General features: G+C 40.3%; 1 protein-coding gene across 3 annotated transcripts in view; it reads left to right on the forward strand.

Annotated features, from left to right (window-relative positions):
• WDFY4 (WDFY family member 4) overlaps positions 1–17,393 on the forward strand; it is a 365,261-nt gene that overhangs the window by 307,703 nt on the left and 40,165 nt on the right. For all 3 annotated transcript variants that reach the window (XM_027859244.1, XM_027859252.1, XM_027859263.1), the window contains exons 52-53: positions 6,142–6,233; positions 10,899–11,111. In XM_027859244.1, coding sequence (XP_027715045.1) covers positions 6,142–6,233; positions 10,899–11,111 — 305 coding nt within the window. The remainder of the gene's footprint in view (positions 1–6,141; positions 6,234–10,898; positions 11,112–17,393) is intronic.

The raw sequence follows: 17,393 nt of genomic DNA on the forward strand, positions 1-17,393 counted from the left end.
GTGGGCTCTTCCTTTTTCTATGGCACTAACCTATGGAAATTTTTATTAACTTTCAAGTCCCTTCCAAGTAAGTACATAGCAAATCAGCCACCTTTCACCTCTCCTCCCCACCCCAAAAAAAAGAAGGCTGTGGTTTGGACTAAGCTAGCACTAGGTGGCAGCATAAATGTAAAAAGACATTTCTGTCTAGTTATCTATGGTTTCAATGTCTTTGGGCTCCAAGTTTTGCTGATGGCCCTTGGTGAAAAGAGCATCAATTGAGCTCTCTCAGGTGTTTTACCTGCACATCTTTTTTGACCATCAGGAGTAAATTCCTGGAATCTTTGTCACCACTCTCCACCTGGGAAAAGATCATCTCAGAAAGCATCAACTTTTTCTGATGCCAGCTCCTCCTTTCCCCTCATTACCAGAAGCATTATGCCACCACCATTTTATATATGCCCCCCTTCTTATAAGAGTACAGAACACCATGGGTTATCACACAGGTCGTTTACCTTCTGAAATAGTACACTTTTAAATAGTACCATAGTGCTACTCAGTGCAACAGCAGCCCTTCTTGCTCCACAGAGGTCAGCTATGACCCCCAATGCCCCCGCAACTACACTGAAGGGACCTTTAGTTGACATCAGTCTTGTGATCACTTATTCCTGTGTGGGAGTCATCCAGCATGGGAAAGTGGAGATCACTGCTAATGACCAAGGAAATAGAACCACCCCAAATTATGTCATCTTCACTGACACAGAATGTTTAATCTGTGGTACTATAAAGAATCAAGTTGCAATGAACTCCACCAACACAGTCTTTGATGCAAAATATCTGTTTGGTCACAGATTTGATGATGTAGTTGTATAGTCAGACATGAAGCATTGGCCTTTTGTGGTGGTGAATGATTCAGGCAGGTCAAAGGTCCAACTGGAGTAGAAAGGGAAAACAAAAAATTTCTATCCAGAAGAGTATCTTCTATGGTCTTGACCAAGATGAAAGAAATTGCTGAAACTCACCTTGGGAAGACTGTCATAAATGCCATCATCACATTACTAGCCTACTCTGATGATTCCAAACATCAGGCCACCAAAGATACTAGAACCATTGCTGGTCTCGGTGTGCTCCAAATCATCAATGAACCATCTGCTGTTGCTATTGCTTATAGCTTGGACAACAAGGTTGGTGCTGAGAGAAATGTGTTCACTTTTGAGTTTTGAGGTAGTAGTTCCGATGCCTCCATTCTTACCATGGAAGGTGAAATCTTTGAAGTCAAGTCCACAGCTGGGGACACCCACTTGGGTGGGGAGGATTTTGACAATCACATGGTCAACCATTTCATTGCTGAGTTCAAGTGAAAGCACAAGAAGGAATCAGTGAGAGCAAGAGGACTGCCCACTATTTGTGTACCACTTGTGAATGGGCAAAGCATACCCCCTCTTCTGGTACCTACGCCAGAATTGAGATTGACTCCTTCTATGAAGGTATCAACTTCTTTACTTCTAATACTTGTTCCCATTTTAAAGCACTGAATGCTGACATCTTCCTTGACACATTGGACCCCATGGAAAAGGCCTTAGGAGATGCCAAACTAGATAAATCTCAGAGTCATGACATTGTTTTGGTAGGTGGTTCCAGTTGGATCCTCCAAATCCAGAAGCTTCTGCAGGACTTCTTCAATGGTGAGAAGCTTTGCAAGAGCATCAGTCCTGATGAGGCTGTTACCTATGATGCAGCTATCCAGGCTACCATTTTGTCTGGAGACAAATCTGAGAATGTACAGGACTTGCTGCTGTTGGACATCACTTCTCTTTCCCTTGGTATTGAAACTGACTGTTCTGATCAAATGCAATACCATTCCCACCAAGCAGACACAGACCTTTGCCACCTATTCCAACAACTAGCCTGGGGTACTTGTTTAGGTTTATGAAGGTGAGAAAGCAGTGACACGGGATAACTGGCATGGCACATTTGAGCTCTGAGGAACCCCACTTCTTCCAGGAGTGTCCCTCAGATTGAAGTAACATTTGATATTGATGCAAATGGTATCCTCAGTGTTTCTTCTGTGGATAAGAGCACAGGCAAGGAGAAGATCACCATCACCAATGACAAAGATTGTCTGAGCAAAGAAAACATTGAGTGTATGGTCCAGGAGGCTGAGAAATACAAAGCCAAAGGTGAGAAGCAGAGAGGCAAGGTGTCTTCCAAGATTCTCCTGCTTTCAACATGAAGACTGCCATAGAGAATGAGAAACTCCAAGGCAAAATTGTTGATGAAGACAAAAAGGAGACCCTTGACAAATGTAATGAAATAATCAACCAGTTGGATGGGAACCAGACTGCTGAGAAGGAAGAATTTGAGCATCAGCAGAAATATTGAAGAAGATCTACAACCCCATCATTACTAAGCTGTACCAGAGTACAGGGGGCAAGCCGGGAGGCATGCTTCGGGGGTTTGCAGGAAGTGGAACAGCCCCATCTTTCAGAACTACCATTGCAGATGTTGACTAAACATGCATTCAAAGAAAGAGCATTCCACACAGCTTTCTAAACATTGAAGAACTCTTAATTTGTAGCCAAGGTAGTAGCAGTTTAAAAGTAACATTTAAAGAGGCAGCTAGGTGGTATAGTAGATAGAACACTGGCTTTGGAGTCAAGAGGACATGAGTTCAAATCCACTCTCAGATACTTATTTAGCTGTGTGACCCTGGGCAAGTCACTTAAGCCCAATTTTCTCAAAAAAAAAGTAACATTTAAGCTACTGTGCAAATCTGGGCATTTTAAAGACTTAAATATGTACAGAGGGCGAGAAGTGAACAACACCGAACTTTTGTCATACTGTAAATAAGTGGAAATGCAATGTTTGTCCTGGAGAAAAAAGTCTATTTAAAATTGACATCAAAAAATAATAGCATAGTATCAAAAGATTTCAAGATGGAAGAGATCTTAAGGTCACAGGATCATAGAATTAGAGTGAAGAAGTGACTTGGGAGATAATGTAGTCCAAATTCTTCATTTTACATATGAAAAAACTGAGGCCCAAAGAAAGTCAATGACTTATCAAGGTCACCCAGGTAACCTTGTCCCTAACCTTGTTGGCAGTAGGATTTGAACCTAGGATCTCTGACTCCAAATCCAGTGCTATTTCCATTGTTCCATCCTTTGCTTTGAGAAGCAATCAAAAGAAGTTTAGACAGACTAGAGTAGGAGCAGAAAGGGAAGCCCTGATCTGGGCAGTAGTACTTCTATTTTCCTTAACAAGAGTCTTAGCCTCCCTTATTAAAAGAAATATCTTATTGAGCAAGGCTTCACTATTTGCATTATTTATACCCTCAGACTACCCTCAAGCCTAGGAAATCGGATTTGAGCAACTGAATTAATTGTCAGTTAGGTAGAGAGGATAGTGCCTTTGAAGAAGCATTAGAATCTTAAGGATACAGTCTCTGACTTTAAGGCATAAAAGAGCTGACTGATGTAGCACCAAAGTCCCCCTTTTGTCTGATGTCCAAAGGCTTCCACTGTCTATTTCTCATTGACTCTTTCCATCTTACTGTTCAAGCTTCCATTCTCCATTCCTGTCAAACTGGCCTACTAGCTTCTCCCATGTGACTTCCCATTCTTGTCCCCATGCCTTCCCCTCCTCTCATATATGGACTGTGTTTCTCCATCACCTCTACCTCGTTAGAATTCCTAGCTTCCTCCAAAGCATCACTCAGATACTACCTCCTTTTCAAGGGTTTCCTGGTGCCCCCAATTGTCATTGCTTTCTCCATCTTGAAATTACTTTCTATTACTTGATATATAATTTATGCTTATTTGTGTATATGTTGTATCAGCAAAATAGAGTGGATTCTCTTTGAAGGCAAAGACAGTTTCATTTTCTGTCTTTGTATCTCCAGCGCTTGGCATGGTGCTTTGCACATAGAATAATAGGTGGTTAACAAAAGTTCATTGGAAAATAATTAACTCACTCTTGCACTTAAAGTTTGACAATGGGCTTTCTTTACAACTACCCTGGGAAATTTATAGTGAAAATATTACCTTCATTTTACAAATGGGGAAACTGAGACTCAGAGGTTAAGTGCTTGTGCTTACACATTGAATAACTGTAGGAGGTGCGATTCAAAGGCAGGGCTCTTGAATCCAAGTCCAACACTCTACCCTATATAAAATCCATTATGTTTACTTTGGCTTTCCACCCAACTCATCCTGCCTGCTGTGTTATCATGGAACCATGGAAGAGCCACCAATTTTAATCTCAGTAGAAAATTACTAATAAACTTGTCACACTTAAAAAGTGCTTTGGGATCCTGGGAGATGAAAGGAATCATGCATTCCAAACACTGCCTTTATTGTTCCTGTTATAATTATGTCTTAAATTTATTTTTAATATATACTCATTTTCAGAGCTTTAAAAAACAGACAAAAAAAATGTAACCTTAAAAGGAATGAGCAACCACAAGTTATCTGTAAAATGGGGATAACGACAGGAATGATGGCACCTATCTTACAGGGTTGTTGTGAGGATCAAAAAAGATTTTATGTATTTACATAGTACATGTGTATGTATTATATATTTAATATATATGTCATTTTGTAGACCTTTAAAGCTTATATATTTGTGAGCTATTATTTATATTGTTTTCATTAATAGTTGTCATCATCATGTCATCATCCTTGTCCTCCTCTGAGCCTCTCTTCCCTAAAGAAACCATTTTACATCCTCAGTGCATAGTGTTAAATGCTCAGTCTTCACCCATGTCTCTCAAAATTCATGGCTTTTGTTGGCAGAAGAAAGAACACATGTTATCCCTTCTCCCTGACGAGCTAAGATCTCCCTCTAAGATCTCCTTAGTAATGAGCTCTATTGCCAGGTTTCTGCAAGAAGCTTTTCTTGGACCTGTGTTTCAATTCTTTGACCTTCAAGAATACGGCGTCACCTACACATCACCATGAGGCATCAGAGGAGGACTTTAGTGGAAGTCACTGTTATTTTAAAGTGCTGTGCATGTGTGTGCATATATGTGTATATGTATATGTGTGTATGTATGTGTATATGTGTGTGCATGTGTAGTTTTTATCTCACTTGATCCCCTAACAACCCTAGGAAATAGGTCCTATTATTATTGCTCATTTTACAGATGGGGAAACCAAGACAGTAGTTAAGTTATGTGCCAGGGTCACACAACTAGTAAATGTATGAGACAGAATTTGAACTCAGTTCTTCTTGACTCCAAGACCAGTGCTCTATCCGCTGTGCTGTCCAATTGTCTATACAACAGAAGTTTAATTGCAATGACTATGGATAATTATACAACTCTAAAGAGTATATTACACAGAGGATAGAGAAATGGACTAGACTTATGATTTTTTTCTTTTTTTTAATTAAACATATTTAAAATTAACAAGCATTTATTTTTTCTCCCTCCTACCCTACCCCCTACACCATTAAGAAAACAAAAACAGGGCAGCTAGGTGGCACAGTGGATAGAGCACCGGCCCTGGAGTCAGGAGGACCTGAGTTCAAATCCAACCTCAGACACTTGACACTTACTAGCTGTGTGACCCTGGGCAAGTCACTTAACCCCATTGCCTCGCCAAAAAAACAGAAAAATAAAACAAAAACAAAACTTTCTGAAAGTATTCACAGTCAAGCACTTTTGCCATATCCAGAAATGCATGTCTCATTCTACCTGTTTAGTCCCTCCCCTCTCTGTCAGGAGATGGGCAACATTCTTGATCTCCTGTCCTTTGAAGTCATATTTCACCATTGCATTGATCAGAGTTCATTGATATAAGAAGCTCTCAGGGTAGAAAGTGGTGGGGGGGAGGAAACACCCTCTAATAATGCAGGTAATTACTTTCTCCACCACTTATAGCTTTGGAATGCTTCCTACCCTACTGAGACTTTATGTGACTTGCCCAGCATATCAGAGCCAATTTGTGGTAGAGTTGGGACTTGAAGGCATATCTTACTTAGCTCGAAGACCAGCTCTCAAACCACTACACCAAGCTGCCTCTCATTGGGTTCCTCTTAGAAGTTTGATGAGTGAATGAAACCAGAGAGAAGAGCAGAATTATTTTTTTTCAATATCCCAAATACCCAAATTAATTCAGATTTTATTTTAACTAAATTTTTCCTACTTTTAAACTTTTGCAGGCTGCATGCAGGATGGAACTATCCTAGATGATGTCCTTCTCCCACCGTGGGCTGAAGGAAACCCTCAGAAATTCATCAGTCTACACAGGCAGGTGAGTATCTTCTTAACAGCAGGTTTTTTTTTTTCAATCCCTACCTTCCTATCTGCATTGTTTAATTTAGTATCGAAGCCATATTGTCATCAAAACCAGGTTGTTTTTTTTCTTAACAAAATCAAGCTTCAACCTGATTGCTCAAAGAGGCTTCCAAGTAAAATAGATTTTTAAAAAATAATACATCTTACAGGCTCTTATGTGTCCTAGAGATGGAGAGAAAGACTTGACCCGGAACACTCAGGGAGGGGAAAGAGACCCAGTACTTTTTTAAATGATCAAAGGCTATTAGGGTAGAGCTGAGAATGCCAAGCCAGCCTTATAATGCTTTTTTGTGAGAGTGTTGAGGATAGCAGGTTTAGAAACAAGCCCCTCGGTTCAGTTTCCCTTTCTGGTGATCCTGCCATGGAAAGGGGCACCTGGGAAATTACTCGAAACCAAAAAGGAGTCCAATCATCTTCTCTAGGAGCTGATAAGGATGACAGATCCCTGGGTAGCCCTGGGATAAGTCTGTTGCTATAAACACCTCGAAGTTGCAAGGCCTAGCACTTGCTGTTGGCATGAGTGCATCTCTCTTCTCAGAACAGAAGGTAATTATAGCAGGAAAGCCCTGCCTCCCCATTGCCCAAGTCTTTGGTACATGGTTCTACATGACATTTTCAAACATCAAGTCACAGACTAAGCTATCTATTTATTAGACTGGGTTTAGGGCCAATCCCTTTAGCTTCCTGGATTGGGGACAACAGACAAGCAGCATGGAACATTTGCTGCTTGTCTAACCTTGTATAGTAATTATACCTTTGGACAGGATTACTTGGACCATCTGGGCTGGGCTTTACAAATCTGCCCTGCAAGCTAAACCATTAACCCAATGCCTGTAAGCCAACTGGTTTCAGGCTGGAAATAGGTAGCATTGTATCTCTTGGCAGGGTGAGCACAAGGAATGATGTGGAATAAAAGTTAGTCTTCAGTTCCCTCATCCTTATCCCCTCCTCCGTATCCCTAGGTAGCCAGAACCCTCCAATGACATCACCTTACTGATCCATGGAAGTGCTTAGGAGACAGCATGATACAGTGGAAATACCTCTGTCTTTGGGGGCGGAGGACTAGGTTGTTAGAACTGATGTTATAACTCTTATGACCTTTGGCACGTTATCTAACCTCCCTGGGTCTCAGCTTCTTCAGACTTTTTAAATGACTTAGATGACTGGATGACCTTCTGAGGTATCTTCCAGGTCTATATTCACATTATCCCTGCCCATGGTACCATCATATTCTCATAATCTCCCCTTCCATCAACATATCTTGTGTCCCATTCCTATCTTGTCTTAGTGAGACTAGGTAGTGGAGGGGTTTATCTGAGTCACATAAATGATGCTTTTCCTCACCCTACCACAGATGGGTGCCTTTTAGATGAAATGGAAGAAAGTGAAGGCACTGACTCCTATACCTTCACCATCTCTGTTGCCCACAACAGTTATTTTGGGAATATGATTAAATGGCAGTATGACCAATTCTAAATAATTTTCATTTGGCCCATTTGCTGAGCCTGGTTTAGCACCCACAATAATGCTGCTTGACTGACTGACTAACCTATGTTAGAATCCTACCTCCACACTATTGGAAATATCCATTGTTCCATAGCTCATTATTGTTGTCCAGTTGTTTTCAATTGTGTCCTACTCTTTGTGACCCCATTTGGGCTTTTCTTGGCATAGATGCTGCAGTGGTTTCCCATTTCCTTCTCCAGTTCATTTTACAGATGAGGAAGCCAAGGCAAACAAGGTTATGACTTGAACAGGGTCACCCAGCTAGTAAATATTTGATGCCAGATTTGAACTCAGGAAGATGAATCTTCCTGACTCCAGTCCTGGTACTGTATCCACTGTGCCACTGTTCCATAGCAGATGAGGCTAAATATCAGCAGTGGGAGATGTTCTTGTGTACGCATTAAGATATGGGCTTCATGACATCTTGGAAATCTGTCTGAGATACCTAATTTCTGACATTTGTGTACCTTCACTATGTAAATCTATGTTATTTTATACATAAGGATGATAAAAGAATATCAGGTTTCTATTCATAGAGGTAACAAACAATGTGTAGTTGTTAGAGAGCTGGCCTTGGAGTCAGTTCCACTTGGGTATAAGTTCTGTCTTTGACACCTCTCAATTCTGTGACCTTGGCTGAGTCACCTCTCTGAACCTCAAACAACCCTCTAAGGTTATAAGTTCCATTTGCTGATTTGTATCATGGAGAGAGTTTTGATCATGGGGGTTCCCTTTATAGATGAAACTACATGGGGGGATCTCTCTCCCCAACTCTTGTTTAAAAAAAAATAACATGTTTCTACAGTGTCACACTTGGGACACTTGAGGAAAGGCAGTAAACATAAATCCAAGCCCTTCCATTGCTGTTTCTTTTTTTTTCTTTCACTAATTTATAGAAATAGGAATAGCAGTGAAACTTTAATGAGGGAAACATTCACAATCATAAGAAACCAAAATGTGCCTTAGAACCTGTTTCAGTACTGGCCCTCCTAGCCAGCATCCCTGAGATCTTGCTTGTTCATTGCAGAGCAAGTGGGTTTCCATGGGGGAGGGCATTGCTTCTGCCTCCACATCTCTGAGTATAACCACTTCTATCCAGATTCACACAGCTACTATGATGGTTCAGGTCCTTGAGGATCACCTTTTGCCTAGATTATTGCCATGGCTTCCTAAATGGCCTCCCTGCCTCAAGTCTCTCCCTACTTCAGCCCTTCCTCCACTCTGCCAAAGAGATCTTCCTTAAGTGAGGGTTACTCTGCCTCCTGCATGCCATGAGCCAGCCAAACTAGCCTTCTCTGTGTTCCTCACACACAACACTCCATCTACCCTCTCTGAGCCTTTACATTAGCTGAGTCCCCTGTCTGGAATGTACTCCTTCCTCACCTCTGCTTTATAGAATCCCTTTCTCCTTTCATGACTCAGCTCAAGCACCATCCTCTTCATCTATAAATTGTGTGTAAATAGCACCTCCTTCACAGAGTTGTTGTGAGGACTGAATGACATGTTTCTATATGTGAATTGTTTTGAAAACCTTAAAGCACTATATAAATGCTGGCTATTTATTATTTCCAGGCACTTTGGAGGCACCAGGGGTAAAAAGACAGTGAATAAAATAATCCCTACTCATAAGAAGCTTACTCTAAGGAGAGACAATAAGGACATAAATAAATATGTCATTTGATGCTCACAATGACTGTGTGAAGTAGGCACTATTATTCTTCTCAATTTATAGATGAAGAAATTAGATCTGAGAAAGGTTAAGTAACTTGCCAAAAGTCATGCAGCTAGTAAATATGTCAAGCAGGATTCCAACTCAAATCATCCTAATTCAAGTCCAACACTGTATCCACTGTGCCACCTAGCTGCTTAACACAATAGGTGCTTAATAAATGCTTATTGATTGATTGACATCCCCCTACACTCCTTCTCAGTCCCATCATCAAAGCAAAAGGGGCTCCTGAGAAATTACCCCTTTGCTTGGAAGGATTTGGCTCTGATTCCAACCCCCTAAACTACCCTTCAGAATCTTTAAAACCAAAAGCCCAAGACTTTTCATCGTGAACATCAATGCTGTCTCTAGCAAAGTAAATTGAGAAAAGAGGAGGCAAATGTGCAAACTTCTCTAATGCAAGCTGTCTAAGTGAGGTGTGATTTACAAATGAGCATCTGATGGTTTCCCTATGGCTTTCTTCCTCCTGAAAATGGAGTGGAAGTAAAGGATGTGCCAAAAAGAATATCAAGCAGCCCTCCCCAGTTTCCCCTGTGTGGCTCAGTTAAAGAACCTGATGACATGAAAACTAATCCATGTTGTCCAACCTTAGATGCCTCTACAGATATGGATATGGGCCATGGCTTGAAGGCTACCTCCTTGTTATGTCTGACAAAGGCTTTCCAGTGACTCCTGTGAACCTAGCCCTTCTTGCAGCCACCATTTTTTTTTTTTTGCCAAGGCCCCTGATTCAGGTCAGAGGCCCAAGCCTCCCTTATGCAGGCACATTCTTGCCCTGACTTTGTAATGATTATTTTATAAAGTAGATGAATCATAAGGGGGATGAGGGCAACCATGTGTGTGCTGGCTTTTGCTAGATGCCAGGAATTGGAGAACTTCTTGGGTAATTAATATGTTAGTCTATTTGGCTCCCAGTATTCTTCTGTGGTATGTGTATGTACTCTGAGGGACCAAAGCAAACATGCTCCAATGTATAGGATCACAGGATGATAGAATTAGAACCAGAAGAGACAGGAAGTCAAGTCCAATCCTTCATTTTAAGATGAAGAAATGTCAGATCAAAGAAATGAATTCACTTTTCCAAGGTCACACGGGTGGCAGAGCTGGATTTGAATCCAAGTCTTCTGCTTTCAAACCCACTCTTCTCTTTCCACTGAATTGTGTCACATATGATATGTTTGGAATGGAGTCAAGTCAAGTCTTTGGACCAATTATCTAACCTCCCCAGGCTTCATCTGCAAATGAAGGGGGTTAAAGCAGGTGGCCCCTTGAGGTCCCTTCTACCTCCAGATCAATGACACTAGGATCTTACAAATGCATCAGGGAATCCTGGGCAAACAATCAGACCTGCATTCTGTTCACTATTACTCTAAATTTTGATTTCAGGCTCTGGAAAGTGACTTTGTTAGTGCCAACCTGCATCACTGGATAGACTTGATTTTCGGGTATAAGCAACATGGACCAGCCGCAGTAGAGGCCGTTAATACCTTTCACCCGTACTTCTATGGAGACAAGATGGACCTTCATACTATCACTGATCCCCTCATTAAGAGTACCATCCTGGGATTTGTCAGTAACTTCGGGCAGATACCTAAACAGGTACAGTATGTATTTCATTTTGCCTTCTTAAATGAGTACATTTGTATCAAGGACTTGGCATGAAATTTCCTCAGAGGTTAAGAAAACTGGATACTGTAATACTGTGACCTGAACAAGGGAGAAGACATTGGAGTATGGAATCTTCTTTTATTTGCTGTCAATCTTGATCTTTAACCACTGGGGCCACAAATGTCAGAAAAAAAGTAGGAGGAGGGTAATATATCTCAATACTGCCTTCTGGATCTTCTGATGAAGTTTCAGGTATGCTGGGTAACTCCATTTCTATCATGCCCCTTCACACCAAGGAGGAGTATATTTATTCTTTTATCTAATTTAATCTGTATATAACATAAGTAAACATTTATCCAATCCAGTCTTACTTATATACCCTAGACATAGATCCATCTCAAAAATGTTATATTCCTGAATACAGTCATCCATAAACAGAACCTCTGGAATGTAAAAGAAATCATATAAGCCATATGAGTCTGAAAGATAAGCCCAGAGAGAAATTGCATGGATTCTGTTGACGAATGCTCCTCACAAATCCTTTTGGGTAGAAGTTTAATGGGGAAACTTGTAATCTCTTAGTCTTTGCATTTGGGGAGTTATATAATCAAGTGGGGATAATTTAGAGGCAATATAAGCAGCATGAAGAAATAAGGCCTGGGCCAATATAAATCAGATTTTATGTACTAAACAAAATCTCTGGTCTTAATGATTTTTTAAAAACATTTGTGAAGATTCACACTAAATATTTCAGTTGTATTCTGAGTAGAAAGAGATAATTTCTTTAAAGATTATATTAAATATTACTACTATTTGTATTGATTGAGAATTAAGCTATCTTAAAGACTAGTCATTTAGATATTGTATTGATTGACTTCCACTAGTAGCCTCCTCTGAGGCAGTGGTCCAATGTGTAAAGAAAAGGAGACAGATGCCAGAGATGCTGTGGAGGTAGAATCAACAAGTCTTGGCAACCGGTTGGCTGTGGGAGATGAAGGATAGAGAAAATGCTAAGGTTGTAACATGGGTGTGACACCACGTTTTCAAAAGCTATGCCAGTAGAAGCCAAGCCCTGGTAACCCTTACCACTGGAAAGGCTTTGAGTATAAGCCTAGCAGTAGATTGATTTCTGTTCATTCATTCATTCATTCATTCATTCATTCATTCATTCATTCATTCCATCAACATTGATGTCACTGATACTTTTTTGTTTTTTTTTGTTTTTTTCTTTTTTTAGTGTATTTCTTTTTTTAATTTAATTAAATTAAATTTTATTTTATTTTTACTTTTCAACATTTACTTCCACACGATTTTGAGTTCCAAATTTTCACCCCATCTCGTGCCTCCCCCCACCCCAAGATGGCATGCATTCTGAATACCCCTTCCCCTAGTCTGCTTTCCCTACTATTTCAATCCCCCTTCCCCTTCTATTTTCCCATAGGGCAGGATGGATTTCTGTACCCCATTTCTTGTATTTCTTATTTCCCAGTTGCATGTGAAAACATTTTTTTAAACATGTGTGTTTTTTAAACTTTGGGTTCCAAATTTTCTCCCTTCCTCCCTCCCTACCCACCCTCATTGAAAAGGCAAGCAACTCAATATAGACTATACATGTGCAGTTAGGCAAAACACTTCCATAATAGACATGCTGTGAAAAACTAACTCTATTTCCCTTAATCCTACCCCACTCCCCCATTTATTCTATTCTTTCTTTTGACCTTGTCCCTCCTCAGAAGCACTTGCTTCTGATTACCTCCTTTCCCAATCTGCCCTCCTCTCTATCATCCCCCTACTCTCTTGTCCTCTTCCCCTCCTATTTCCCTATAGGGTAAGAAAGATTTCCATACCCAATTGAGTGTGTATGTTATACCCTCCTTAAGTCAAATCCTATGAAGATAAGATTCACTCATTCCCTCTCACCTTCCCCCTGTTCCCCTCCACTGTAAGAGCCTTTTCTTTTCTGTTTTTTTGTGAGATAATTTACCCCATTCTACTTTTCCCTTTCTCCTTCTCCTAGTATAATCCTCTCTCACCCCTTAATTTTATTCTCCAGATATAACCCCTTCATCTTCAACTCACCCTGTGCCCTCTATCTCTCTCTCTCTCTCTGTCTCTCTCTCTCTGTCTCTCTCTCTCTCTCTGTCTCTCTCTCTCTCTCTGTCTCTCTCTCTCTCTCTCTCTCTATTTATCTATCTATCCATATATATATATATATACATATATATATATACATATATATATATACACACATACCTATAATTTTTTCCCTCCAACTACCCTAATACTGACAAGGGTCTCATGAGTTACAAATATCATCTTTCCATGCAAGAATGTAAACAGTTCAACCTTAATAAGTCTCTTATGATTTCTCTTTCCTGTTTACCTCTTCATGTTCCACTTGAGTCTTGTATTGGAAAGTCAAATTTTCTATTCAGCTCTGGTCTTTTCATCAGGAATGCTTGAAAGTCCTCTGTTTCACTGAATGATCATTTTTTCCCCTGAAGAATTACACTCAGTTTTGCTGGGTAGGTGATTCTTGGTTGTATAACTATCTCCTTTGCCCTCCTGAATATTAAATTCCATACCCTGCGGTCCCTTAATGTAGAAGCAGCTAAATCTTGTGTTATCCTGATTGTGTTTCCACAATACTTGAATTGTTTTTTTCTGGTTTCTTGTAATATTTTCTCCTTGACCTGGGAACTCTGGGATTTGGCTACAATATTCCTAGGAGTTTTCCTTTGGGGATCTCTTTCAGGAGGAGATGAGTGGATTCTTTCAATTTCTATTTTGCCCTCTGGTTCTAAAATATCAGGGCAGTTTTCCTTGATAATTTCTTGAAAGATGATGTCTAGGCTCTTTTTTTGATCATGGCTTTCAGATAGTCCAATAGTTTTTAAATTCTGTCTCCTGGATCTATTTTCCAGGTCAGTTGTTTTTCCAATGAGATATTTCATATTATTTTCGAATTTTTCATTCCTTTGGATTTGCTTTACAGTGTCTTGATTTCTCATCAAGTCACTAGCTTCCAATTGCTCTATTCTAATTTTTAAGGAAGTATTTTCTTCAGTAAGCTTTTGGACTTCCTTTTCCATTTGTCCAATTTTGCTCTTTAAGGCATTCTTTTCTTCATTGGCTTTTTGGACCTCTTTTGCCATTTGGGTTAGGCGATTTTTTAAGGTGTTATTTTCTTCAGTATTTTTTTGGGTCTCCTTTAGCAAGCTGTTAACTTGCTTTTCATGATTTTCTTGCATCACTCTCATTTCTCTTCCCAGTTTTTCCTCTACTTCTCTTACTTGCTTCTCAAAATCCCTTTTGAGCTCTTCCAAGGCCTGGGACTGATTCATATTTTTCTTGGAGGCTTTGGATGTAAGAGCTTTGACTTCGTTGTCTTCTTCCGGTTGTATGTTTTGATCTTCTTTGTCACCAAAGTGAGATAATATAGTCTGACTCTTTTTGCGCTGCTTGCTCATGATCCCAGCCTATTACTTGAGTTTTAAACTCTTTGTTAAGGTAAGAGTCTGTTTCCAATGTGGAGAATGTACTGTCCCAGGCTTTGGGGGTTTGTACAGCTGTTTTCAGAGGTACTTCTAGGGACCTGTAAATTTTCAGTTCTTCCAAGATGGTAGGATAAGGGGCGAGGTGTTTTCTCTCCACCACCACAACAAGCTCCACCACACCAGCGTTCCTCCTTGCCCCAGGACCGCCCCTCAGAACTGCGGCCCAGATCCAAGCACGGACAAAGCGAGAGATTCCTGCCTCAGCCCTGGCAAAGAGATCCTTGCAATCCCCCTCTGATCAGCCACTCAATTCCCCCTCAGTCTGTGGGCTGGAAGCTCAGAAGCCAGCCACTGCCATCGGGGCAGCTGAGATCTAGCTTCTTCTCTCACCACAGTCACATACTTTTCCCACTGACCTTCCAAGTTGTCTTTGGCATTCATGGGTTGAGAAGTCTGGAAACCACCACAGCTGCCTGCGATTCAGTCCTCTGAGGCTTGCTCCAGGGTCACTGCAACCTGTGTGCCCATGCCAAACCCCGCTCCTCTCCCAGCCCGGCGCCATGTACCTTCCCGATCAGCCATCCAGGTTGTCTTGAGCTGGAAATTTGTTTTACTCTGTTTTTTTTGTGGGTTCTCCTGCTTTAGAATTTGTTTAAAGCCATTTTTTGTAGGTATTTGGAGGGGTTTGGGGGAGAGCTCTAGTAAGTCACTGCTTTCCCTCCGCCATCTTGGCTCCGCCCCATCACTGATCCTCTTTGAGAATGAAAGACAAACAGTAAGAACCTGTTATGAACTAAGCATTGTGGTAGGCATTGGGAAAACAAAGACAAAAATTGAATAGTTCCTGCCATCACGCATCTTACATTCAACTTGGGGAAAATAACATGTACATAGATAAGTAAATGGAATTTACATATACATATACATATATGAAAAATTAAATACAGCTAATTTGGAGGCATTAACAAATGGGAAGATATGGATAGGCCTCACATAAGCAATAGCACTTAAGCTGAAATTGAAGAGAAGTTTTGAATTGGAAGGGAAAGAGACAAGGAGAAGGGGTGTTCCAGGCATGGGGAGCATCCTGAGCAAATACTGGGAGACAAGGGCTGGAATGCCATGGATTGGCAACAACAAGTTGGCCACTTTGATTGGAATGTAATGAGCAAGAATATGAACAGTGGGCCGCAACAAATAGGATAGCACCAGATCAGAGACATGGTCAGATCTGTGTTTTAGAAATAATCAAGTTGACATCTCTGTGAAGGTTTCATAGGTTACAGAGACTAGATGTAAGTAGGTCACTTAGGAGGTTGCAGGTTGTTGCAGCAATCTAGGCAAGGGGTGTTGTTAAGGACCTAGAGTGGTGATTAAATGAGTGAGTATATATATATATATATATATATAATACACACACACACACATATATACACACATATATATACACACACACATACATACACACACATATATACACATATATACATACATACACACATGTATGTGTGCAATATATACATTTGTATATATACACACATGTGTATATGTAAATATATGCACATGTGTGTATGTATGTGTGCATGTATATATATACATATATGTGTGTGTGTATATATATGAGATGTTGAGATGGGCTTGACAAGACTTAGCAATGCATTGGCTGTGGGAAATGAGGGACAGGGAAGAGGCACAGATAACTTCAGGATTGTAAACTTGGATGCCTGGATGTGGTGCCCCCAGCAGAAATAGTGAAATAAGTTAGAAGGAAGAGTTTATTTGTTTCATTTAAGGAAAGATAATGAGTTCTGTTTTGGACATATTAAGTTTTAGATGGCAAGGCAATATCAAGTTTGAAATGTCCATTTGGTCATTATTAATGTGAGATGGGAGCCTAGGACTACAGATGGATTTATAGAGCTTGGAGTCACCCATGTAGAGATGAAAGTTGAATCCATGGGAATTGATGAGATCACCAAGAAAGATAGTAGAAGAGAAGAGGTAGCACAGTAGATAGAGTGCTGGGCCTGGAGTCAGGAAGACCTGAGTTCAAATCTAGTGTCAGAAACTTAGCTGTGTGACCCCGAGCAAGTCACTTAATCTCTGTTTGTCTTAGTTTTTTTTTTAATTTCCCAATTACATGTAAAAACAATTGTTAACATTTATTATTTTAAATTTTTAGTTCCAAATTCTCTCCCTGCCTCCCTCCTTTTCCCCCCTCATTGAGAAGGCAAGAAATTTGATCTAGGTTATACATGTTTTGCCTTAATTTTTTCATCTGTAAAATGAGCCTAATAAAAGCATCTACCTCCTAGGGTTTGTGAAGACCAAATGAAATAATATATGTAAAGCACTTAACATAATGCTTGGCATTTAGTAAGCACTGCATAAATGTTAGTTATTATTGTTGTTATCATCGTCATTAAAAAGGAACCATGGCAGAGACCTAGACACACCTGATCCACCTATGCATAGGTAATGAGACATGGGTGATCCAGCCAAGGTGATCATCTTTATTTCTCTCTTTTACAACTCCAGGGTTCATCAAGGGAAGGAAGAGAACTAAGAGAGTAAAGTGTCACCAAAACCTAGAAAGGAGTGAGTATCTATGAGTAGGGGTTGGTAAACAGTGTCCAATGCTACAGAGAGATAAGTAGGATGAGGAGCAAGAAGAGCTATTGGATTTAGTAATGAAAAGATAATCTTGGAGAGAGAGAGAGAGAGAGGGAGAGAGAGACAGAGAGAGAGAGAGAGAGAGAGAGAGAGAGAGAGAGGG

This window comes from Vombatus ursinus, unplaced genomic scaffold (assembly GCF_900497805.2).
Source record: "Vombatus ursinus unplaced genomic scaffold, bare-nosed wombat genome assembly UNPS02000749.1, whole genome shotgun sequence".
Lineage (NCBI taxonomy): Eukaryota > Metazoa > Chordata > Mammalia > Diprotodontia > Vombatidae > Vombatus > Vombatus ursinus.